Source organism: Parus major, chromosome 1 (assembly GCF_001522545.3).
Source record: "Parus major isolate Abel chromosome 1, Parus_major1.1, whole genome shotgun sequence".
In the NCBI taxonomy this organism is placed as follows: domain Eukaryota; kingdom Metazoa; phylum Chordata; class Aves; order Passeriformes; family Paridae; genus Parus; species Parus major.
The window spans coordinates 64,842,834-64,868,913 of NC_031768.1; the positions used below are offsets into that span (position 1 = coordinate 64,842,834).

Consider the following 26,080-nt stretch of genomic DNA (forward strand, 5'->3'; position numbering starts at 1 on the left):
AAAAGACCATGTTAATTGCCAAACCAGACATGGACTCCCGGAAAATATAAACATGAAAAAGGCAGTCGGTTCAGGTCATATGGGGACTGTGGTATTTATGCAGCAAATGTAAGGTTTAATTGGGAGCAGCCACATTGCTGGTTCCTGCAGAGCCTGAGCCAGCTGAGATGGTGTCTGGGAGAAGCCATCAATCCCAAGCAGCTTCAATGACACTGCCAGACTTGGATGTGCTTCCCAGACAAAGACTGTCTGCTGAGACACAGCAGAAGAGGAACAGTTTGCAGGAGACTTCCAACAGTGGTTCAAGGGTTGGACCAGGAAGAAGTGGATGAAGAACAATGAAGAGACTGCCTGTTAATTGGTGGTGATGACCTCAGGGTGCAGGAAATTTCTCAGCAAGGCAACTCAAGCTCTAAGCTGTGTGTGAGCAAGAAGAGAAATTCAGATGTAGTTTGGTTTCTCAGGAAGAGAGGAACAATCCTGGCAGTTACATTTGGGCGAGGATAAGCTCCCATCTCACTTTATGCAATGGAGGGAATTCTGAAGGAAGAAAACCCCAGATATCTGTGAAAGGAAAGGAGGAGCCACTGAGGACAGTGCTCTAGACATTTTCTGTCCAGTGCAGCAGTCTGTAACACACCCAGCTGTATCTGCTCCACAGTATCTCATGGCTCCATACACATGCTGCCCAAGGAACCTGCTTGCTCCCAAGCCCTGGCTCTGCCTCAAACAAGCAAAACCGGGGAGAAGAAAAGAAGGTGATATAACAGCAGCATGTCTTCTTTGAATGTAACATGCCTAATTCTGTTGATAGCTCTGACACTTTACACAATATAATTACATTTCAGTAATGCACTAGAGTCATTTATGAAATATTACTCAGATAATTGTCTTGATAGTTACTTTAACTGAGATAAAAACTCCCTGAATTGTAAACAAAGGGCAATGATAAACATTAATGTGTCAGGTTGGAGCTTGGTGGCTTACTGATGAGACTGGTATTACATGCAGGCTTGTTTAATGATCTGAATGAAGGTGTAAACAGAGTATTAAAAGAAATCCTGAGGGTGAACTGAACTGGAACAAGATGAACACAGTGGAGGCAAAGCGCTGATGAAAGAATCTTCAAAAAAAAAGATGGTTTAGGATTACTGGACTGGACCAGGGTCTAGTTTTCTAACTATACCATGCACAACATTTCTCTGCCCAGGTTTTCAATGGTGCTGATTGATTCCAGACTCACATAGGTGATTTGGAGCTAAGAAATTATTAAATGTGAAGTTATTATAAGATACAGACAATTGGTGTCTGTTTAGGCAGAAGCATCCCGTGCAAAGTGGGAATCCTGCAAATACTGTCCATGCCTCTGGGGTGGCAGGAGCAACAACACTGAGTGGGATGCTGAGCATCTTCCTAGAAGAGATTGGAGAATTCAGAGAAGAATGACAGAAGTTACTGGGAGGATTGATGAGTTTGGTGGCACACACACAAGCACACGAAAATAGATGTGTATGTGAGAGTGAAAGTAAAATAGACTCATTTTGCAATGTCAACAAACGTTTGCAGGATGTCAGACAAATTTGTGCTTCATCCATATGTACTGAAAATCATCACTGGGAAACTTGTTTTGGTCTATAGCTTTGTGAAATCATAGCCTTGGCAAATCCAGAAACCTTCACTGAAAGTGTTTCTTTAATGTTTTTAATCCAGACTTTACTACTGGATTTTGCAGGGCAGCAAATTGATCCCTAAATTATAAGATAACTTGTTACTTGAAATTCTGTAATTTATCCTTGTAAACCCAAAAATCTTTGGGCATTTCCAGAAAACCAGGATGCAGTGGTGAAGAGGTATAATTATTCAGATGGGGGCGGGGGGGGCAGGGGAGGTATGAAAAGAAAATAAAATTTATCTGAAATAACTTAGAAAATAATGTATTCAGAATGCATATTTTAGGATAACACAAGCAAGAAAGAGAAAGAAAGAATTCTTTCAGAGGTGATCCCATCCCATAAAGCCTAGGTTTCTAGAAGTTCACTTACCAATTCCTTCAGTGTGTATATTCAGCAATGAATAGTTTTATTTGCAGCACCCTCCCTGGGATGTCTATCTATCTATCTGTCTGTCTATCCTTCTATCTATTTATCTTTAATACAAATTAATATTGAACTGAAGAAATTAAATAGTCCCAATGAATGGTAATAGAGTATGTAGTACTGGTAAAGGCATTTTCATAAAAGGGTTCAGAATTGTGGCAGCACCACCTCTATAGGTTGTAACTAATTGATCTTTATCTAACCTGTCAAACATACTGCCCAAAATGGTATTTATAGCATTTCCTAATTTAAGTGTAGAGGCTTTTCCCACTGCATGCTCATCAGGTAGGCTCACTGAATTTACCAGGACTCAGGAGGTGCTTGGAGAATCATTACTGGTAGAAATTCAAACCCCAAATGAGCTTCTGTATATTGATATCCAGATGAGAGGTATGTAGCTAAAAATACCCCTTGTCAACCATGGTTTTTGTTATGCGCCAGCTCCACTTGAAATTTTCTACAGACGACCAAGATGAGCAGAGTCTGCTTGCAAGGAATATTTTTCCCTACCCCTTTGATCTAAAGCAGATGTTTCTGATTATCAGCAGAAGGCCTGTGTTGCATGCTGAGAAAGTCAGTACTGCTCAGTAAAGGGTATTGGTAAAGGTAGTGTGAGAGGGAATAAGCCATGTATTACCACTGTCAAATTGCCCAACTCTTCCACTGCAGTTTTTATTGCAGAAGTTTTCTAGGCTCAGTAAATCAGTGAGAAGCCAAGTCACACCTTATTACTGTGCCAGAGAGTTTCAGATTGCTTGGCATAAAGAACCTAGGTCAGACAGTAATTTCAGGAAAAACATAGAAGCTAGGAAACCCCAAAGAAAATAGGAAAATGGGGGGTTCCTGCAGTACCTCCATACAAGGGGAGGCAGCTGAAGTCAGTGTCACGTTTTTTCTGAATAAAACCCAACATGCTTTACGTCATTGCTGATGTTTATGATCTGAAATTTCCCCCCATGTAAGCTGAATTAATGGATAATGTGATTAGATCCATCCTGTGGGCAACTCACAAATCCCTGTCCATAATGGAAATGTCCTACTCTTCCTCTGTATTGCTCCAAAGGTCTCTATGGCAGTGCACACGGTTCTGCTGTTGACACTCAGTTTCTCAAAGCAGATGTTTTACACATTTTCAGGGACATGGTTTTCTGAATACAAATTAGGAGAAGTGGCAATGGAAATGACAATTGGTGGTATTTGTAACTCAAATGAAAACATTCACATTTACCAATTCTTCTGTTTCTGGAGCTCTAATATAAAGTTAGCTATTTTTCTTATCTGATTATATTCTCATTCCAGCATATATTTCTTTTTCCCATTAAAACTGAGTAACTTGGTCTCTAAACAGCGGAAAAATTAAACACCAATTAGAGCAATTAGAAAATCACTAATTTTGTCTGCTGAGTCTGGTTCTGCATTCCCTTTAGATATGTAACTTCCAAGGAGGTCAACAGGAGGTCTGTGTGCAAACATGCATTAGGATCTAGTCATAAAGGAAAATTAGATTCGGGTTTTATAAATAAATGACTTTTTTTTTCTTGATTGATTAAATAATTGAAAAAATTAATCACAGGCCTATTTGAAGTAAATTTTCTTCACAAAAAATATTCTGTTTTTTAAAACAATTAAAATCTTCTCTTTAAACAGGATTGTTTAAAAAGGTTAAACAAAATTGTTTCATTTAATTTTACATGCTTTGAATACTTAATTTTAAAATAGGTATATCTGTGTCACCTTTAAATATAGTGCAAAACAGAGTGAGAACAGTGCTTTTTTCCAAAATGTAAGAAAACATTTCAACTAATAATGGTGTTTATTTAAATCAAATAATTTTGACAGAAATGCACCAAGCTCATAACAGTAAATTGTGACCTGTGTTTTCCAGTGAACAAAGACAGGAAATATCTGCATAGGACTCTGCTGCAGATTTGGCTGCTTGGAGGCTAATTCCAGTAGGAGCACTGCCTCACATTATTTGCTTCAGAAACAGGACAGGTATCTAATCTTTTTTTTTTTTTTTTTTCTGCTGAAAACCATGCCTCCTACCCTGCTTTCTAAGCATCTGCATTGTTTTAAGCATAGAAATTTTAACTTATCTTTAGATTTAATGGAGTAGTAGAAGGACTGGGGGAACAGCTGGGTTGCTTCACTGTAAATCCTGTGATTCTTGAGGATGATGTACGACAAAGTCAGTCCCTCATTTCTGTACTCTGCCTTACTCTCACTCTCCTTCTGTTTCTTTCTTCTCTCTGCCACAGTCCTCATGGCAGCAGACATTTCCAGTCTAACACAAGTCAGCATCTTCAGATACAAGTGAGTGGTATAAACCTCTTTTTTCATCCTGCCAGACAAGAGAAAGGTTAGACAGCTACTTCAGGTGACCACGAAGCTGTCCTAAGGCATTTACAGCTGGTGACTGCACAGATGTTCAGAGGAGTCACACAGTCTCCCAGCAGCTCCTACAGCTCCTGGCTGCTGGGGAGAGGGAAGGCTGTGGATGGTACCCACAGGTTCTGGACAAGTGAGGATGCCAGGACAGTCCCTGAGGCTGGCTGGAGGGGCTGTATGTGGAAACAGATGAGGAGCAGATCCTGCTTGCTCAAATCCTCCTCAGAGCTCATGGATCCCAGTGTTACCAAAGGCAGAGTCCACCTGGCCATTATTCCTTGTCTGCAGAGATGGCTCTGTTTCTCCGTCCTCTCTGGCACATTTCCTGCAGCAGCTGAACACACATGGGCAGAGAGGATACCATGCTCCCCAAGCATTTAATCACATCCATTTTCCTAATTACCCTTCCATTTATCTATTTTGCATGGCGGGTTTCTAGTTGTAAATAGGAAGCAATTGGTGGGTGGTTTGCCTCAAAGCATAACTATTTTTTTTCCTCTTGTTTTTCTGCAAGCTTTTCTTTTAAGATAGACAGACAGAAGAGGTGCAAATTCAGTTCTGTTCTATCAATGCAATTTTCAACTCCTTTTGCTTATTCTCTGGTTATTTATTTGTGTATCTATTTATTTATATATCCAGTTCTATTCTCATTAAAACTTTCTTGGTTTTTGTTCTTCACTTTTCCCTCTGCTGAGATCCGTCTTTGGGGAAGAAAAGCAAAGACCATCCCAGAACATCATTGTGGCAGAATTACTTTAAGAGGACAGCTGTTTGGATGGACTAGGGCACAGGAGGGAGCAACAGCAGAGTTCTGCCTTTTTGATAACCACTGAACAAACCCAGACAACAAAGGATAGGAGCACCCAAGCTGAGCAAAGGTCAGTCTGTCTGTATTTGTGATTTTTCCACCTTCTTTTTCCCTCTGCAACAACCCTTTTATTACAGCATTATAATCCAGCATTAAAATGATAATTTTCTGTTATACAAAATCATGTGAAGTGCTTTTTTTTTATTATTTTTTTTGCTTCCTTCTCTTCCACTTCAGCTGAAAGCACTCTGATTCTCGTACCCAACTAATTGCTTTTGATCTTGCCAAAGTTCAAGTTACAGTATCTGATATGTTTTTCATCACAGCAAGCTCTGTTTCCACTGAATGAATACTGATGAGTTAGACACCAGAAAGTGCCTTTGGTCAAACAACATGCCTTGTTCTGAATTCTCAGTAGATCTAAGCAATTACAAATCTGTCAGTACAATCTTTACTTTCAGAATAAACTGCAATGTTTTGTAATAAATTTCTAAAACTTTTATCAAGAGGTTTTTTTTTTTTTTCCTGGAAGTTTTTTTTTGGTGTAGCATGGGGCTGCAGGGTCCCTTTTCAATGCACACATTTATCTAGGCGTGGTCCTTCCAGATCCTCCCTGGGCCACCAGCCCATGGAAGAGCAGATGATGAGGGACAATGGCAGTATGGGAAAGAATCTGTACTTGATACCCTTTCTGGGGCAGGATGGGACCACAGGATCTAACTTGACCCAGTGTGAGGCACAGACTTGCCCCTCACTTGACATCAGCAGGACTGACAGTATCTTAAAACAAACACCATGAAATCCGGACCACCTGGGTCTAACAAAATTGTCTGGAAGATCTAACTCTGCCTTTAACTCACTGTTAGGAGCAGATATCGGGCTTACTCTTTTCCCCCACAAGCACTTGTTTTCATAGTGATGAGCTGAAATGGCAAATTTAGACATTTCTTCAGGAATATAACACAACATAGGACCATTATCTGAAAAAGTGTATTTGCGAGGTTCTCAAATATAGAAGTGTTAGTGAAGTAAAGTTATTCCTGTAGAGATACAGTGACATGTTCACTCAGGAGTTAACTTCTGAATAAAACCAACCTCAAAGCATGAATGGAAACCGAAATCCATGAAGCAACTTCTGTTTTAAAGAAACAACTAAAGAAATGCTTTACTAATTCTTCAGACTTCTTACTGTGGAAATTAGGCACACTCCTATGGGTTTTCCAGCAATGTTACAATTCCATGCAAAATTACTGTGAGGATAGAGGCATTTCTCATTGAAAAGCCCTCTCTAGACATGTAAAGAACAGTTTTTGAGGAGCAGTTTGTTCCACATGTGCTGAAGTGTGCTATGTAGCAGGAGAGCTGGGGCAGGTGGCAGGACAGGAGACACCATCTCAGCTGAGGAGGTACCTGTCCAGCTCCTGCCTGCCCAGCAACCCAGGCTGTACAGAGGCACCATGACAGCCTGGGAGAGCCTTGTGTAGTATCCGAGATGAAGTGCAATTTATTTGGCAATCCTTTGGACCCTTCAGATGCAAAATAAGAGCAAAAAAAGCACTAGAATATGGGAAAAAGTAGGACTCTCATAGGCCCTGGGCAGGAAATGCTTTGTCAGCGGTGAGGGATTCAGGAGCAGAGCAGCAACAGCCAGAGCTGCAGCAGGAGGGGAGCGTGTGACTGGGGCTAGGGTGGAACTTCCCATGTGTGGGCCAGTGAAGTTCCTTGCCCAGATATGAACCTCATTTTCCCTCTGCCCAGTAATTGTCCCTGTGTGGTCCCTGAGAGTGGCACTGAGAACAGGAGAAAAAAGGACCAAGTGTTTTGTGAGGGATGGTAGTTTTATTTAACTTTCTGCTGCAATATTGCCAATTTGTGCCTAATTCATCACACCTCTCATGAGAAGATGCTCTTCTGCCACTGCTGCTCCTTGCCTCTCCAGCCAGTGTAGTCCTTTCTGCATTTACTCCTGCCCCAGACACATCCATTTATATGTTTTTCAGGCTGCATCTCCTTTTGCTCCCTGCCATGCTTCTGTTCTTGCCAAGGTGCTTTTGTGTCATCATTCCTTTTTCCTGGCAGGTGTTTTAGCTTGTCACCTTCTGCATCCTGATGAAGCTGTTTAGAAAAAGGGAGGGTACCTGGGCAGAAATCCCCCACAATACAGTTCCCAGCTCTGTAGCAGCATCCAGGCAGTGGAACCAGGATTTGCCCTGAATGAACTGCATAGGCAATCTCCATCATAAATGTGTCCTTTACACTAATTTTTCACCTGTCAGCAACTGCTGAGCCCAAGCTCAAGAAAAAGCCATGCAAATGATTTGAATGATTGAATGAAATGGGTTGTGGCTAATATTCTAAAACAATTGACAAACTGATCCCTGTGCTGAAGGAAGGCACAATTCATTAACTAGAAGCTTAGTCTCCATCTTACACTCTATAACAAACAAACAAACAAAAAAAGTGAGATGTAACTGTACTCTGGGACCAGGTCTACATGACCAGATCAGCATTCAGTGTTAGAAGTGCAGCTTCATAAGTAAATATATGTGGCAAAAGTACCCTGACAGACACCTACACTTGTTTATTGAGGAGAGAAATAATTGAATAATTTTTTGTCCCCTTACATAGTAGAATGTCTTAGCTAGAAAAATCTGTGGGCAAAAATAATTATGTCATCACAGCTGGCATAAAATGCTGCATTTTAAACAATTCAATCATATAGCTTTTCTCTTTAGAAATAGGTATTTTGGCAAAAAATATATATTTACAAAGGAAAAATTCTAAGTTTGTTTGTAAAAAGCTATACATTAAATTATGCTTTAAAAAAGTTTACTTTTCTGCTCCTGATTTTTCAACTGAAGCTGTTCAAGGACGTTTATTGCATTAAAACTGCATCTTTTGGCTGGAACAAACACAGCCAAATGCAGACAGATGGAACAAATGCTGCTGTCTATATAGGACAGAAGGTGAAGTGAAACTATGAAGGAGCCAGTCCAATTTTCAGAAGGCACCTGGAGATTCTATACTTTGGAGCACATTGATAGCCCACGAGCCACCAGCTGTTTTCAGACTTAGAGTGGGTGATCAGCTCCCATTGATCAAAACCAAAGAAAACAGAAGTGAAGAGCAGCTCAGCGCTCCTCGCTGTCACCTGCACGGTGGTTACCGGGATTTCCCCAATGGGCTCACCTGCCCTTGCGAGTGGATACACAGGAGGTTGATGCTGCTTTTATCTCGGAAGCACAGTGCTGGGAGGAGCCGGGAAAACACCCCATGAATCTGGCATCAGGAAAGTGATCTCGGACAGTTGGGGCTGCCCATTCGGGCGGTGTGAGTGAGCCGGGAGCGCTGCGGTGCGAGCAGTGCGGGTCCCGCTGGCACATCAAACTGCGCGGCATCACCGAGTGCAAAGCACCTTGAGGGATGCTCCAGCCAGGAGCAAGCCCACTTTTCTTGGAGAGAAGAAAAAAAGAGGCTCCTGCAGGCTACTTTTGCGCCTTGCATTCGGGGCGTGTAATCCTCCTCTGTAGCCACAGAGTGGGGCCCTTGTCTTTGGGAGCCTGCGGAGGCGGAAAGGTCACCGAGCCGGGCTGCGACTCACACGGCTTCCTTGGACAGCCGCAGCAGAAGCAGCGAAAACAGGCCTGGCAAGAAGAATAGGAGGTACATGGACCTCGTCAATAATCTTCCCACGCAAACGTCTTTGCTAGGCTCTCACCGAAAAAAAAGTAAAAAACATTGAAGGAAGAAAGCTCAAGTACAGTGGAACAGGATTTTCCTTGGGGATTCAGCCTTGCCGGATCACCGTGGGGTTAGACTGTGGGGGGGAAGGCAAACAAGCTGCACAGAAGAGGACTAAGGCTTGCTCTCACGTTAAAAGACTTTTGTTGTAATTCCAGACAAGACTTAAGCTTACAGAGACAAACCTTTCAGGTGAGCTGGCAGAGAAGGGCTGAACACAGAAAATAATTTCAGTGGAATAAACTCTCCACGGAGCTGAACAGTTGCTGAGTGAAAAGCATGAGGTTGTTTCAGGATGGGAATAATGTGGTAATTTTCAGGGCAGGTTAACGTGACTAACCCATTAGTAGTGTTAAGGTGAACAACAGTGCAAGAGAGTCTTAAATAGCGAGACTGCCACAGATTTCAGCAGGTACTCTAATTAAATATGCTTGAATGGATCATATTTGTTGAACTAAAGCAAAATAATTTTTCTATGTGTTCCAGAAACTCCTTCAATTCTTTCCTCATCCATGTTTTATTCATTTTTTTTTTCTATAGATTTCCAGGTATACTTTGCAACTACCTGATGCGATGCAGTCTTGGAGTCATATTTTAATAAGTTAATAATTTTAATATTTTAATAAGTTAATAGCGGTGTTTGAGTTAGAGGGCTCAGTAACAACCAAAAATGGCTCAGGAAAAAAGCTGACTGTGAAATGTGAACCCATTCCACAAAAAGGCAGTGGAAAAGCTGGAAAAGTATGAGGCTGCAGGGAGGAGGGGGAGCCGAGCAGCTCTTCAGCAACAAATTAGTGAACTAATTACCTCCTGGTAAAGGTATTGCTTACTCAGCTCCAGGGATGAGAAAACACATCAGAAGGAGGCAGCGAGCCAAAGCCTCTTGAGTTTTTGCACTGACATGAAGGGGGCTGCCTGAGGATTGTCTGATGTTTTTGCCCAAAGCAGGGTCAGATACAGGCAGGTCAACACATGGAAGCACCACAGCCTCTCTGGACAACCTATGCCAGTGTTTGACTACCCTCTCAATAATACATTTTCTTGTGGAATTTCATGTGTTTCAGCTTCTTGTCTTGTTGTGAGCACCACTGGGAAAGCCCTGTCTCCCTCCTCTTCTTCCTTCCTAGAAGATATTTATATACATTGATGATATGCTTCAGAGCCTTCTATAGGGTAAACAGTTCCAGCTAAACTGTCTCATGTGAGAGATGCTCCAATCCCTTAATCATCTTAGCAGCCCTGAGCTGGGCTTGGTGTGGTATCTCCACATCTCCCTCTCTCTCTCTCTTCTACTGGAGAGCCCAGAACTGGACACTGCAAAAATATCCCTGCAACTCTAGCTGGAATAGAATAGTAGAATATTTGCAGCTGGAAGGTACTTGCAGTGATCATCTAGTCCAACTGTCTAACCATTCAGGGGCTGACTAAAAGCTAAAGCATGTTGGTAATGGCATTGTTCAAGTGCCTTTTAAACACCAACAGGCTTGGGGTATCCACTACCTCTCTAGGAAGCCTGTTCCAGTGTTCTCAGGTTAACTCAGGCTCACATTCTCAGGTGGACTTCTTTTCTTCCTCTTTTATTTTTTTTCCCTTGAAGAACTGGTACTTAGCAACCCTCAAAAATGCCATTGTGCTTTTCGCCTGTGGCTTCTCCTGATGCTATTTTGTTGGAACCTACTTGTTTCTATTCAAATCTGTCCTGAAGAGAACAGATGCAACTCAGCTGAAATCGTGATGACTATACCGTCCCTTATGTCACTGCAGAGTAGAAAAAAATTAATGGCATCTAGTAAACTACAAAGCAAAATCAAATGTGTGTTTTCAGTTATCTTTGCTGTTTTCTGCAGTCAGAAAAATACTTTCTGTTCTGATGAAGTTTGAGAACAGGTGACGGAACACAGTCGATGGGGTTTCAACTGTTTGTATTTTAATATTAAATGTCTCTATATCTGCAAGTATAAACACATTGCTGAGAACAAACACTCATCTCAACCTGTGATCTCATCTCTGCTTTTGATTAAATTCCTCCATTTGCAGCAAAGGAAGCAACAAATTTACAACTTTGTCAGTGAGGGAAGATAGTCAAACAGTTGCTCTGTCTTGATTTACAGCTCATTTATTTCTACCAGTCAACATACATTGAATACATTCTGTTACAGGTTTAGGATTTCAAAGAGCTTTCAGAAGGGAAATGATTTTTCTTGATCCCTTTTAAACAGCTCCCTCTTTTTTCAAGGCCAATTGTCAAATACAGTGAAAAGTGACATGCAAAAACTTTTGTCTGGATGAATAAAATATTCCAAGCTGTAAATATGTTCATCAAATGAATTTGGCTCACAGAATCTGCAGGCTTACATTCATTATTAGTCAGCAAGTCCTTTGGCCTCTGTAAGGAACTAATGACCACCATAAGTCATTCCCACTTACCATACCACATGTCTACTTTTAAAAATTGAGAATACCAACTCCAGCATCATCTGTATTATTTGGCAACAGCAGCTGCATTTCTAATGATGATATTTACACCAGACTTTCCAATTTTCCAAATTTGTATTTTAAAGCCTGTGTAGTTAATGGCAGAGTCTGTCTTGTTTATGAGTGCATGGACAGCTTGGCAAGAGGTGTAAATGTGTTTGGGAAGTGTTCCCTAACCCCTTGGCCTGCTGGGCAGTGGTGCCATGTGGGGGAGAGCAGCTGCTGCTGCTGAGATCATCCCATCTCCCAGAGTTATGCCTGTGTTACGTCAGTAACACAAATGGCAGTGACAATGCCATTTCTTAGGTCTCTCCAGTGACTTGGATCCAGCCATGAGAGCAAAATTTGCATGGGCTTGGGTGGCAGGACAGAGCTGTGCTCACACAGTGCAGTAAGGACAACAAGGCATTGCACCAGTCTGGGGTTGCAGTTCTATTAGGTCACACTTGGCATTTCACTAATTTGAATGTTTGGCTTGGTTTAAAACCCAGCCGACCACAGGACCCAGTTCACAAAGCTGCTTATTATTTTACTGCAGAAATTGAGTGACATTTACATTTTGAGCAGGGGAAATGATAACCCAGAAAACGGCATGGCAAAGAGGAGTGAGATTGTGAATCCATTTCTCTTCCCCTCTCACTGGCCTTTCCTTATGCTGGTGGGGAAGGATGGCAGAGCTGCTGCCATTTTTCCTGCCCATCCCCTCCTACCCTCTGCAGGTACACCTTGCACTTCCTGCAGGTCAGAGCACAGGTCTCCTGGCCCTTGTACAGATCCCTGTGTATCCCACTCCACCCACTGTGCATTTCTGAAACCACAGGACAAAGCCCGGCCCAGGATGTCCTCACCAGTACAAACAATTTCTGTCCCTGCTGGCCCTGCCCACCTGAGTACAAACATCATGTGCCCAAAGGACGGTTTAGGAGCTCTTCACTTGCTCCTTGTATTTGTTGAATGCAGGTCTGTTACAAGAAACCACTGGATTGTCCTGGCATCCAGTGAGAATAAGCTGCAGTACCAGTGAACAATAAGGAGTTGTGTGGTATTTATGATTCAGCAGCAAAAGCTGCCCCCTGGAGGAACATGTCATTAGACAAATGAGATAATGGGATGCAACTGCAAAAATACCTCCACACCTTCAACCATGAGCATTGTTACTGTAGTCGCTTTACTAAGTTAACCAAAGAGACTCAAAAACTGAAATACAGACTTCATACAGAACAAGACAGGAGTACAAATAAACAAAAACAACATTCTTCAAGAATTAGTTGTGTTTTATAAACATCAATAAATACTGAAAAATATGTGAAAATTAAAAAGTAAGAAAGGAAATAATCAACAACTTTAAATTGTCCCAATATTTATAATTTAAGCAGAATTTTTTGTACTTTAGCAATAGGGATTTCATCCAGAAGTCCTTATATAATTAAAAAAAGGAAAAGAAAAATAGTCAGCATATTGCTGACACAAGAACAGGGAAGGGGTCACAATTAGAGCAGAGAAATGACACATCCAGTTAGAACTGTATTACAATATGGCAGGAATACTCTCAATGAACACTGTCTATGTGTGAGAAAGAGACAGCATCACTATTACAGGCAAGAAATGATGATCAGGTATCATTATCCATTGTCCAAAATGAAAATTAGTTAAAGGGGAAAAAAACAAGGAAACTTTTAAAAACACCTCTTGATAGTAGTCTTCTAAGGCAAATGTTACATGCACTACTTCTCCAAGAAGCTAGACAAAGCTCTTCCATTCCCTGTGTGTTTCCTTTCATTTATTTTCATGAAGAAAGGTTTGAGAGAGCAGAGCGCTGGGAAGAAATACTACAAACCTCTAAATTAGTGAAGGAGCTTCCAGCGTCACTATTGTATTCCGGGTAGGAGGAACTGGAAGAAATTATGTTTTTCAGCCTCTGAAGTGCAATGATGAGTAGCAAAAGGAGAAAAGCTAGGAGACTAAGGAATATAGAAACATAGACATAGACGTTGGATAAACGGCCGGGAGATGAATCCACTGAAGTTGAAAGGGATGTGGGATACAGCTCCAGGAAAGTCCCATTTTCCATGTTTCCCACAAATCCAGACGAAGGGTCGGGTTCTGACATTATTGGGTTTGTGTTTTAAAAATCGCAACAGATCTTGTATTCAAAGGCAGGTTTAGTGGCATAAAAAGGGTTTATTTTAAGGGAGCATTTTTCCATCACAATGGTGAGATGACAAGTCAGCCAGTGAATGAATTTATCCTTTACTGCTTGAGCCCAGGACAATTTAAGATTTTATTCTTCAGAACTACAAGGGGGGGAAAAAAAAAAAAAGTAAGGTTAATTTACTAGCAGATAATGTGCACCTGATATAATTTAGGTCTTAGGAGTTACATTCTTTAGCTCAAAGATGCAATTCTTAAAGAATTAGCTGGCAATTATCTTTATATCTCAGTTTTCCAAAATGCAGGGATTAGGAGAAATCCTACTGAATCCTAATAGATTAAAAATAGATTAAAATTGTCTCTTCCCAACCATGGCCTGTTTAATTGCAGAACAGCACAATCAAAAATGTACTTTATATGGGACAGAGGTATTGGAATCCACTGGAATTTTTATCTTGTGATGAAAAATCTAATCAAGTAATGAAACCCACTCTCAAAAATTCAGCTCCTCAACCTAGATGAGCAAAGCCACTCAACATCATGTCGATGATGAATCCATTTGCTACTTACTCCACAGTGTCTTGACAGAGGTACCCAGAATTAGAAAATCTGCCAGACTTGCTTTCTTACTGTGTATTTGTGAAGTGTTTTGAATGGTTTCAAATGTCAAAATGTACCTCATTGTAATTTTGCCATGGAGATCTCAATGGCAGTTGTCTTTCAGTGGAGTGATGCAGCTTCTGACACCTACAAGCAAAATCCCAAGCAATGGGCAGCCCTGCCAGCCCAGCAAGCTTGAGAGGACTAAGGGCTTTGGACCAAAGGTTACATTCCAGATGTTGTTTTATTGTTTATTTAGTGTGTCTGTTGTTTTACAGTGGAGCTTTTAGTGGTGTTAACCAAGCATCCCAATAGCCTGCAAGATATGCAGGAGTACAAAACTGCATCTGCAAATACCAGATAAAAATATTCCTACTGTTGTGGTATATAACTCATAGTGACGCATAAGATATACTAAACTAAAACCATTTTGTAACCCTAATAGTATTTAGCCCCACAGGAAACCATATTTGTTGTACCTTGTGAAATAAGTCACAACAGACTGAACAAAGAGAGAACCTTATGAGATTATACTCCTTTTGAACTGTCCTTAATTTGGTGATATAAAATTAACTAATGGAACAATATGCGTTCATTTCATGTTCTGGAAATAGTTAAATGTGTTATAGCTAATTTATCCTTTTTAAAAGATAGGCTTTGATATAGAAGATGTTTATTCTTAATTACTTGTCATAATGAAAATCAGATCCAATATTAATTGAATTGCTCTATAATAACTTAAGGAATTAAGTCACATGAATTCTTTAACATGGCTTTAAGTTGAAAGCCTTTAAAATTTTCACAGATTTGAAATCTGCTACATTCTGCTTTTACTACTAGCACTTGACCCTGGTATGAGGAATAACTTTGGCAATTTTGGGAATTTTTTTGAAGTTAGTGGAAAATTTATGGTATTAAATAGGACTATTCAGGACCTCAGTTAAGCAGAGATGTGAGTGTTTTGCTAAATCAGATCTCTTACAGGTCTTACAACATCACCCAGGCTATTTTTAATGAGTATTTTGCAGTATAGATCAGAGACACTGTTGACTCTGATTCCAAATGAAGCCATGAGTAGTTTTATTCAGAGCACCACAGCAATCACTTCAGCTCAGGTTCCTGCTTCTGCTGGGAGAAGAAGGTAAGTGCCATGAACTGTTTGTCTCTCTTATCCTGATCCTCCTGAAGAAATAACCCCCAGAGAATCAGATGTCTGCTTCAACTTCTTGAGAGGTAATTTTATTTTTTATTTTTGTTTTTAATTTCTGAAAACTGAATACAATATCATAACATTTAGCCCAAACCTAGTCCCAAAAAATAATTGGGAATTTTGCCACTGACTTCCAAGTATAATGGCAAAGCTGATAAACTGCAATAAATCTGTTGTCTTTCTGAGAGCTGTATACTGACCCAGGAAATGAACAATGGAGGTAAAGCTTTCACATTCTGTAGTGGTCCCTGCCTTTCCCTTATCTGTTTTTGTTAAGCTGAGTTAGTTTAAGGCAAAGAATGAATTGCAAGTATTGTTCCTGAATGACTGCAGATGGAGAACTCTGTCTGACAGGAGCCAGCTTTCCAATTAACCACTCTTGAAAACTCCTGGGACAGCAGAACTGGCACCTGTCTGCTGGGGGACTCAGATTTCGTGGTGTAGTGGGATCTGGATTACTTTGTCAGAGGCACCTCTGCAATGCCAGGACAGGGCTTGAGGAGGCTCCCTGAGTCCTCCAGTCCAGCCTCACTGCTGAAAGCCCCAGATCATACTCTGCCTTTCTGACTATGGATGAGTCTTCCTGCAGCTATTCCTCCATTGTTACACAGCCTTGCTGCTCTGCTGGGCAATCTGCCTAGAAGGTTCACACATTTCTGTAAAACAAGTTGCTAGTCTAAGAAGGCACAGACTCTGCCTCCACATTCAGCTGGTTCTAGATGTACAAAAGAGCAAAACTTTGTTCTGCTACTGTGGTCCTCAAACATGAGTGTTGGCACAAAAGGAAATGCTCTCCTAGATACACAGTGTCGTTTGTACATCCTGGCTTTTCAACCAGAGCCACTACTTTGGTATATTCTCTCAGCCGTGCATTGTTTCTTCATTCATGTCCTTGGTATAAACACCTTTCACAGGTGAAGACAACCACTCCTATTCCACCAGCACTTTGTTTTCTTGGTTCTTCCTGTATTTTTTGTGACTACAAGCTGAGAAATACCTTGGCTGTTTCAGTGTCTTCAAACTGTTTAAGCAGAGAGACAAATTGACATCAAGGAAAAGCAGTGTTTGTATATTACATAAGCTAACACTTTTGTCACAATCTCCTATGAACTGTTTCTTTACAAGTAGAAGGTATGCTAGAAAGCCCTTATTGTAAACATATCCTAACAGATGAGATCTTAATTTGCCTTTAGCATAGTTACAACCGAGAGGTCCCTTGTCTGGCCAAACTTCAATATGCTGTAACAGGGCGGGAAGAGCAGGAGGGAGATTGTGCAGCTTCCCAGGCAGTACGGTGATGCCAGTTCTAAGATAAGACTTACTCAACTCATCCCTGAAGATGTGTTGCCCCCCTCCCAAGTTCTGCTATCATACTGATTGGTTCCAAAAGCTGGCAGCAAGTTTTCACTAGATCGATATATGTATGAAGACCAGGGAGTTCCTGGTTTAATTCTTTCATCTTCCCCCTCACCACCTTTGTTTTCTACACTTATTTCCTTCCTATATTACCAATATTGCCCTTCCAGCAAACATGTAACACAAAACACTTAATGCCAATAAAAATATGTTTACATGCTCATGCTAAAGGACTGAATGAGTTTTACGTACCAGGAATGCTTCAGCTTTGAAAGGCAAAATGCTCTAGACTGGAAAATTGTAGCAGTTTACTATCATGCAACTAAATAAGACAGTAGCTCTAGGCAGAAAAAAATATATGAGCAACATTTTATTTCATTGAAAATGTAGGTAGGAAAGGCAAAAAAAACGACTTCTAGCTTGGGGTTTACCAAGAATATGATCCTTAATACTTCTTCTTAGATCCATGCCTTTGGCAATTAAAAGACCACAAGTAAGTAGCATGCTTCTTTTTCCCATTACAGATAGACCTTCCAGGAGCAGAGAATCCCTTTTCCACTCTGCCTGGGAAATAGGATCAATTGCCAACTGACTCGATAAAGGAGTCAGGAGAAGAAAAACTATTTCCTGCCACAAGCAAAGTTTTCCTTTTAATTTATGATCTAATTTAATTTTTTTATTGTGATTTAATATTATATAAATTTATGTCTTTGAAAATCCAAGATGACAAGTACCCAGATGGTGTGGTTGCAGATTAAAATCAAGTTATATTTTGTTTGGGGGTTTGTGTGGGGCTGGAAAAAGGAAACCCTCTGAGCCATTAGGATACTTAGATTAATTCAGATGGTCTCCAATGATTCTCTAATTTACATTTCCCATGGATCTGTGGATTATAGAGTCATTTATATCAATGTAAATCAAAGGCATCGTGACCTGGGATCAGTCCCAGAACCCATGAGTTAAATCTGGTCTTTAAAAGTAAAAGAAAAATGAGCAAGGAGAAAGAATAAAACACTTACAAGCAGGAAGAAGGTTTGGAAATAGAAGCTGAATGTCCAATGCGGAGGATGTGGCTGGTGATCACGCCCAAATCTAAAGCAACTGCATGCTGAGAAAAGCCCCTATAAAAAAGCAAATAAAAGTCGAAGAGTTTAGTAATAACTACAATAATAATAATAATAAAATAAAGGAAGGACAAGTACTGAATTTTGACTGCTCTTACTGGCAGAAATTTCAGACAAAAACCCCCAAAGCAAATGGAATCCTGGCTTGTGTTTTATTCCTGCTAACAACATCCTTCTGCTGCCCAGTTACAGCACAGCATGTACAGTATCAAAACCACGATCCTGGACTCTGCTTTACAGACAGGCTTTGATAATAGCTTTCTCTTCTTCTGCCTTGTGTTCCAGGACCAAGACAGAGATCTGTCCCCTGGCACCTTTTTAAGCACTAGAGCACAATATCTGCTCTCCAATTCATTTCACATTATACCCTAAGGACTCCTGCCAGGAATCAGGTCTTTTGGATTACACACTATTATTTATTCATTCTCTTTATTTCTGACTATCTGCAGTTTAAATTTTCACATACCTGAAATATCCAAGCTGAATATGTTATATGCACAAGAATAGCTAGAAGAATTTTGTGTGCTACATGCATTCAATACCTAAAATGAAAACATAGCCCCTGAATTGTTTTTTAATAAAGTAAATTAAATTTCTTGTGTATGAAGAAACAGTCCCAAATGATACAGATTAAAGCAGGAGAGGGGCCACTCTTAGAGAGATTTTCCCCTCTGGGAGAGAAAAGACACTTTCACCATCACTGTACACCTTAGAGCTCTGCCCCTTCAGCACATTTGGTTTGACTGCATTAGAGAAGCAGATCTCTGGGGATGGATGCTGATGCACTGTTGTGCTGCTTTCATCCCTTCAGTCACTGAATCACTTCTGGTTGAAGCCTCTCCAAGTTCAATAAAGAAAATTATCTAGTGCATCTGTTAGAAGACAGTATTGTTGAAATCCAAATGTTTTGATAACACTGACTATACTAATGTTCCACCCAAAGGGAGTCAGACAGCTTCTTGAACAACTCTTTGTGAAGGAGAGGTAGGAGGCTGTAGGTGAACCCCAAAGTCAGCTGCCCCAGAGATGGACCCAGCATATGCTCTGGATGTGAGGGCATTCACCCTTGTCACCTTGTCCAGAACTGCTTCTGAGGCTGAGGGAGGTGTGGTACAGGATGGAGAGGGGGTACAGCAGCCACTGTATGTGTTTGCTGTAGCAAATGCCTCACATAGCCAAGAGCTCTACCCTATGCCCCTCAGTTTTGTCTGCTTGTAGCAGAGACCCTTTTTCCTCCCCTTTATTTCTTTACTGGGGGAAAGTGGCATAGATCTCTGCAACAGGTCTGTATCTTCAACTAAAGCAAATACAAATTATTTTGCTCTATTTTTCTTGCTTTGTTAGTCCATCTCCCCCCAGATACACAGAGCACTTTGCCAGTCTAGCCCTTCATTCAATATGACAGTGCCACAATCTCCAGCAAGGCAAGGGGACCAGAGCCTACCAAGTCTTGGGCTGATTCAACACGAAGTGAAAAACACAAGACATCCTCCAGGCTTCCTACATTCAGGCATTCATATTCAAATGGCAAAAGCCTCACAGTGAAGCAGGGAGGGCAGAGCTTTTAGTTATCTTTGAAGAACAGAGAAATACTCGGACCAGAACATCAACAAGCTTATCTTCAGGAGACCCCTTGCCATAGACAATTGCATCCCATAGCCCTTCATCCTCCTGCACCACTCTAATGTCCCTCACAGCTATTTTTACTGTTTCAGCTGCAGCAGTAGCCTACAGAAGGATTGGGCCCAAACAGTGTATTCATTCATTGTGCCAGTAAGATATGCAAGGAGTAGGAATCTATCTACCCCTGTGTGTCTCGGGACCTGGAGAGGGGTAAGGAGTCTCACTGCTGTGCCTCTGAGACCTTAGACAGAGAAATGGAACCCTCCTGGTCTAGCCTCCAATGAGACCATCAATCTGAATCTCACCCAAAGGACACAGTCACCAAGGAAATCAGTCTCCTTCCTGTGCTGGTTTGTTAAAATCTTTTTTTCCCTTTTTATTTTTTTTTTGTTTGGAAAATTTCCTGTGAAAAAATATAGGTTGCTGAAAAAACCCACCCCAAACTCAACAGCCCACTCTTTGTTGACCACAGTGATGGGCTGTGTTTGATTTCTTGGTGTCCATCCCAAATTTATCCCCCTTATTGCCGCTCTGAAAAACTTTTGTTGCCACTCTCAGCCAAATTCAACCCAGGCAGAAACCTCAAAGAGATCTGAGCTCCTAAAGTTTGATGACAGTGGGTGATCAGGCAGAGAAGACATGAAGCCATTTGGTTGCCCATAACAGCTTTAAATCTTGGTAATTGACATCTACAGTCAAAAACAGCCACTAAGGTGTTACTGTCAAAGTGAGAGAACCCAGGTGCCCAGCTGGAAAGGAGGTCCAGGGCAAGGTTAGCCGGGGAAGAGGAGAAACCAGCAGGTGTCAGGAATCCTTAACTTCTGTATTTTGTGTAATGGCTGCTTAATGAGAAATGAAAATTCCATTAAAACCCATTTTCCTCAGTGGAACAAGTACATGAAAGTATTTCAACTGCTTCTGCCTTGTTGCTTTCTTTCATGGTCGAATCATCCCATTCCTGCTACCCCTTCTTTCCAAAGGCTGTGTGGAGCATCCCACCAACTGATAAGCCTCTCAGGAGATTCCATCCAGAACATGTGTGTGTGGCAGAGTGGTGATGTAATTAATCTCTGAACAAACAAAAGTTAATTAAGCTGTGCTACTTCACACCTGACTCTTCACACGGGCTCCCAGCTTTTTTATTTGACACAGGCAGAGCAGCACTGGACTCCACAACTGAGGCCAAGTGGCCAGGGCAGTGGAGTGATTTTGCACTGTGTTCGCCCTTCCTGAAGCCACCACACTTCTCATGGGGCAGTGCTTCAGCTCCTGCATCTTGTTCACTCAGACCAAAACCTACTAGATAAAACACCAAATTCCAGGGCAAGCAGTTCTTGCTATCAGAGCTTGCTTTCATTTTCCATCACACTCATGTGTGAAACTAAAAACTTGCAGTGCTTAGACCCTCAGATTCAGCTTCAGGTAGAGGGGGGAAAAAACGTGGACTCATACATATCCCCTTCATCTTTGTCCCTTTAGGACAAAGCATGGCTAAATCTGGAACAGAATGGATTTAAGGTCTCTATTGTGTCTCCCAGAGCTGCAGCACATCCTCCTGCCCGATGCTGATGACGTGGCTGCACGCACTAGCGTACCTGAGAGCCCTCATCTCCCACACTCCATGCAGGCACGTCCACTCCTGTCTCGGGAGAATCCTGGGCAGACTACAGCAAGGAGCTCTGCTGAGCAGTAAGTGCCCTTCGACTTTGCTAGTCAATGGCTATTGGTCCTCAACTAATGAAGCTGTGACCCAGGAAGTAGAATCCTGAACAATAAGAAAACACTTTCCTATTGCAAAATTCAGCTGATATACTGATTTCAATATATTTTATAAAATCCCCAGGTATAAATCACACATTTTTATAAATCACAAATTTTATAAATTCATATCACACCCAAAAATGTCAAGCAGATTTCATTTTAACCTTCCTGAGAACCTTGTCAAAATATAAAGCTAGAACACAATTTTTTACACTTGGTTTAACAGAAATTCCTGTTCATGCATCATTTTCAGATTTTTTTTTTTTCTCTCCCAAAAAATGCAGATTCAGTAGCAATTACATCCTGTACACTTAAATGTCAAGGGAGTTTTAGGCACATATGTGTTATCACAGTAACTCTGCTCACTGTAACTCTTCCTCTTGACTTGGGTACCTCGGCATGCTTTACCAAGAAAAGTAGGAAGTCACCCTTCTCCTTTGATTCTCTGTTTCCCCCCACTGGTGTAACAGAAGATCCCTATCCCTCAAACCATTTCTTATTTTACTGACACGGGCTGCATGCATGCCCTCCCCTGACAAAGGAACCATTTTATATCTGTGTGCCTAATGCTCACATATTGTCCCTGTTTGCCAAACAGCCTGCAACAACTTAGGCAAAGAGACAACACAATTGCAAAGGGAGCTGCAGTGAGCCACGCTGTGCTGTGCAAGCATAAGGGGGCAGGGTTGCACCTGAAATGCCAAAAAAGAGCAAGTGGGGATTATGTAGGCTATGGAAGGAGAGTTTCTGCTGGTGCTAGATGGAGTGATCTGTTCAACACCTGTCTCTCAGATGTCCTAGCTTTAGGGGACACTGTTGTGCTCCAATGCAGAGCAAGAGTAATTCCAGTGGCAGGGATGGTGACAGCACAGGTAAGGGATTGTCTTAGCATCTCACCAAACAGCTGCTAAAGGCATCAAACCAAAGCAAATGTGCTGGGACATTTCAAGGAAATAAAATAAGTGATGGACAAAGTGCCTATATGAAGCTACAAGTAAGCACAAGGTGAAGCTTGGAGGAATGCAAAGATGATGGCGTGAGGAAGAAAGATGCTGAGAGCACAGTCTGATCAAAACCCAGGGGTACATCTTGAGAAAACAGGAGACTTGGTACATCATGTACAGGGTGACTGTCAAGGACACTTGAAAGCAAAGCCTCAGACTACGTGTCCGATGCAGGAGGAAAGGGGGAGCAGCAGAAGGACTGACAAAGAGGGGAGATGCAGATGAAGTGGCAGGCTAAGAGATGGATTTTGCAGCAGCGCCATGGATCGACTATGTCGTAACAGGATTTCCTCTGTGCAAGCCAGGAAAAGGAGGCAACCGCAGTCATGAAGACACAGGGGGAGGACTGCTTGCAAAAGAGTGCAGGAGGTAGAGGTGAAAACATACTGACTTTTTAGTATTTAGATTCCAAGTCTCAGACCTATCAGAAACATCAGATTTTTCAGCATCTTCTGAATGTACTCTGTCATTGAGATAATTCCTCTTCTGCTTCTGTGTAGATGGGGTGCAAGGAGGAATCTTGCATCCGTTGCTTCCTGCCTCTGATGGGGAATTTACAGAATACAACTTAAAATTTGCACTGTACCAGTAAGACCCAATCATGAACAAAGACACTTGGCTGAGGTGAGTTATCCCAGTTCAGCCTTTTACAGCTGAAAAGGTTGAAAAAATGCCCATGGCAGTAACTTCCTAAGCCAAATATATTCACATACATACATGGTGATAGTACTAGATTAGACCTGGATGCTGAGTAGCCCAACACCCCTTCCCCAGCAGTTCCAGGTCCTGCAGGATGTATCCTGTTGACAGCAAAGCACACATACTGGATATAGCAAGTAGCAGCCTGCAGGCAGGTCGGCCTGTGTGCCAGAGCACAGGAAAGCTGGGGAAACATGACAACCAGAAACCATCCCTAAGGGGAGTGAGCCCTTCTAGCCGTAATAACAGAGAGAAGGCAGCTGGTGGTTTCAGGTTGCCTTTTGTTTTGGTCTGCTCAGGCACAGGAAAGTTAAAGAGTGGGTTCAAAATTACTGTAAAAAGTAAAATTACAAGGAAACGGACATGACACTCCAGCTGGATCCCTTATCATAATAAAACTGCCAGCACTCTATGCATGTTATATGGTCCAGATTTTACACATTTCTCCTATTCATCTTTCTCCCATTCTGCTAAGAATTAATTCTGTTAAGAATTAATTTAATAATAGTTAGTATGCATTCCTAATTGTCTTTGCTTATATAAACGTTAATTGGCATGGCAAATTCTCAGCCCTTTACCACAATTTTCACAATTTCCCTCTATCTGCAAGGGTAGGAAGAATTTGCTTCACTTGATTTCTGTTTCAAACTTTATTACATCTACCAAGGTGATGTTGAAACAGCCTGCAGCTTTTAAGCGCTTTCAAATGGCCCATTTCTGTGCACCCATCCTCTGTTTTTTTTCCATGCTGTGCTGTCTGAGCTCAGCTCTTCTCACACTACATTGGATAGGCACGTTACAATTTATTTGCAGAGGGAGCAATCCTCTCCCCGTCATCTTTCTGCAAACAATGTGAAAGAGCACACGGGTCTGTGCTCATGCCCGCTGAGCCAAGAATTTGCTTGCACAGTGATGACCCAATGGTCTGCGCTATCACAGCCCTGGGCTGCAGCATCTTTCAGCAAAAGACACCAGCCCGTGCCTCCCTTCTCTCCACATCCCTCCTTCCAGAAGCTGTGCAGCCCCGCGCTGTCCCCACGCTCTCCCAGAGCTTTCCCCTTTTTGCTTCCGCCGAAAGCAATTTCTCCGAACCCAAGAAGCGTTCGTTCAATTCAAGCACTCTGCCAACCCGCAAAGTGAGTTAGGCTCAATACAGGTTCTTTCCAAAAGACGTTTGTGAAAGATCAAGCACAGGCCACAAAACACATACCTCGCTTAAACGCTTGTGAAAATCAAATGCCCTTGGTATTACAGCACAGGACGGGCAAACCGCTGAGGATGCTCCCTCGGAGCAGCACCACGGACGAGGCACGGCGGGAGCTGTTCCAGGCCGCTCAGCAGCTTCCCAAAGCCTCCGGGGACGCGGCGGGACCCGCCTCAGCTGGCGCGGCTCGGCTCGGCGCCGGACAGCGGGAGCGAGCGGCCCCGGCGCCGGGAACAGCGAGCAGCAGCGCTCGGCCACCGGGCGGCTCGGCCGCCTCGCACCGAGAGCACCAACAACGCGCACCGGCCGAGGGGCAGGGGAGGAAGAAAACACCCCACACCCGCAGCCTTGACCTCCCTCGAAAAGCAGACGACCGACGCCGCCGGGATGCTCAGGCTCGGGATGCTGCGGCTCGGGACGCTCCGGCTCGGGATGCTCCGGTTCAGGCACAACCGGCAGCCCGGCACCTCCCTCCCCGCAGCCGCCCCGCTGGGGCAGCTCCGCTCTTGGTCCCCGCTCCCCGGCGCGGCTCCAGCCCCGGCCCCGCCGCCGTCCCGCACGGCCGCGGAGGCAGCGCCGCCCCCGGCCCGCCCCTCGCCCGTCCCCGCCGCTCCCGGGCAGGGCTGCGGGGCCGCGGCGGGCGGGGCGGCCCCAGCGCCCCGGACGGGCCGCTCTGTGCTGGGCCGGGGCCTGGGGCGGGCCGAACGCACCCTCGGTGAGAGCCCGGGAGAGGCGCTGCCCTCATCTGCAAGCGGGGCCAGTCCCCCCATCACCGGCGGGAGGGGATGGAAGTCACGGGCATCGTACAAACCCCCACAGACACCTGGCTCTTACCGTCCCACGGCTGTCGCGCAGCATACACCCCTGAAACGAGTCGGGGCTGGTCCCTTAAAAAAAACAATCCCATATTAAGTTCGTATCCCACCGGGCAGAGCTGCCGGTGAGAAATGCGGGCTCCTCCAGAGAGTCTGCAGAGGGGTCAGGTCGGGCACCATAACGGGGACCTAGCGAAGGAGTGGGTTAGAAAAGAGGTTTCCTAGAGAGTGGAAACTTGCAGATGACTTTCGAAAACTCTGCCAAGTTTTCGTCCGTCTGCTGAGACCTTCAGGGATACTCTGACATCATGTGCACTGAAGTGAATTAATAATTGTGCTAAGATCAACTGAGATAATAAGGTAGCGTAAATGAGAAGAAGACCTGTTTTCCCTAGTACATTTGGAGAATGACTTACCTACAGATATCACATGCTCTGGAATGAAATACTGAGAATATGTTGGCTGGGTTAGACACATTTCCTCTCATGGACACTGAGGAAGGAAAGGTTCATCTGGCTTCTGGTACACTTGTCTCATCCACTATGGCTTTTTTTGGCCAAATGACTTTACTGTGGGTTAGACACCAGCGATGAGCACTGTGAAGAGCAGATGGGGAGTTTAATGCACCCTCTGCAGCTCCGTCTTGTGTCTGGCTAATGTCCATGTGCAGTTCTGAAAGGATGCTGGAAAAGGTTGTTCTTCATTTTAAATCACTCTTGGGGAGCTGTGCAGTCCATAAAGTGCTGCAGAGGCACTTCTGTGAGACGTGCTCTGTTTGATACAGTCTACACAGTTTCAGTAGAAGAGTAACTTGGAATGTCATGAAACAGTCAGTCCTGGAGGAACAAGACATATGAATAAGAAGGAAAAAGACAAAGCTTAAAGGAATAATCATTCCCAAGGATGAGCCATATTTCTCCTTGATAATAACCAGTGAGTGCAGAGGCATGCAAGAGGTGGGTTTGGCTTTCAAGTGGCAAAAATGCTCCATATTTCACCTGTGAAAAACAAAATCAATGTTTTTG

The 26,080-nt window shown here is 42.8% G+C and overlaps 2 protein-coding genes across 4 annotated transcripts in view; both read right to left on the reverse strand.

Annotated features, from left to right (window-relative positions):
• Window positions 1–8,690, reverse strand: part of RFXAP (regulatory factor X associated protein) — a 48,817-nt gene extending 40,127 nt beyond the window's left edge. Inside the window, exon 1 of the mRNA XM_033514037.1 lies at window positions 8,482–8,690. Within this exon, the coding sequence (XP_033369928.1) occupies window positions 8,482–8,690 (209 nt within the window). The remainder of the gene's footprint in view (window positions 1–8,481) is intronic.
• Window positions 8,691–11,127: 2,437 nt separating this feature from the next.
• Window positions 11,128–24,768, reverse strand: SERTM1 (serine rich and transmembrane domain containing 1). 3 transcript variants are annotated; one of them, XM_015648262.3, is made up of 4 exons: window positions 24,247–24,768; window positions 17,845–17,946; window positions 17,078–17,165; window positions 11,128–13,802 (listed from the first exon to the last, which is right to left on the reverse strand). In XM_015648262.3, the coding sequence occupies exon 4, from the start codon at window positions 13,616–13,618 to the stop codon at window positions 13,295–13,297; it is 324 nt and encodes a 107-aa protein (XP_015503748.1). In that variant the 5' UTR covers window positions 13,619–13,802; window positions 17,078–17,165; window positions 17,845–17,946; window positions 24,247–24,768; the 3' UTR covers window positions 11,128–13,294. The 3 variants fall into 3 exon arrangements, with proteins under 3 accessions (XP_015503748.1, XP_015503739.1, XP_015503730.1); XM_015648253.3 differs by lacking the exon at window positions 17,078–17,165 and adding an exon at window positions 22,729–22,879; XM_015648244.3 differs by lacking the exon at window positions 17,078–17,165.
• Window positions 24,769–26,080: the final 1,312 nt, after the last annotated feature.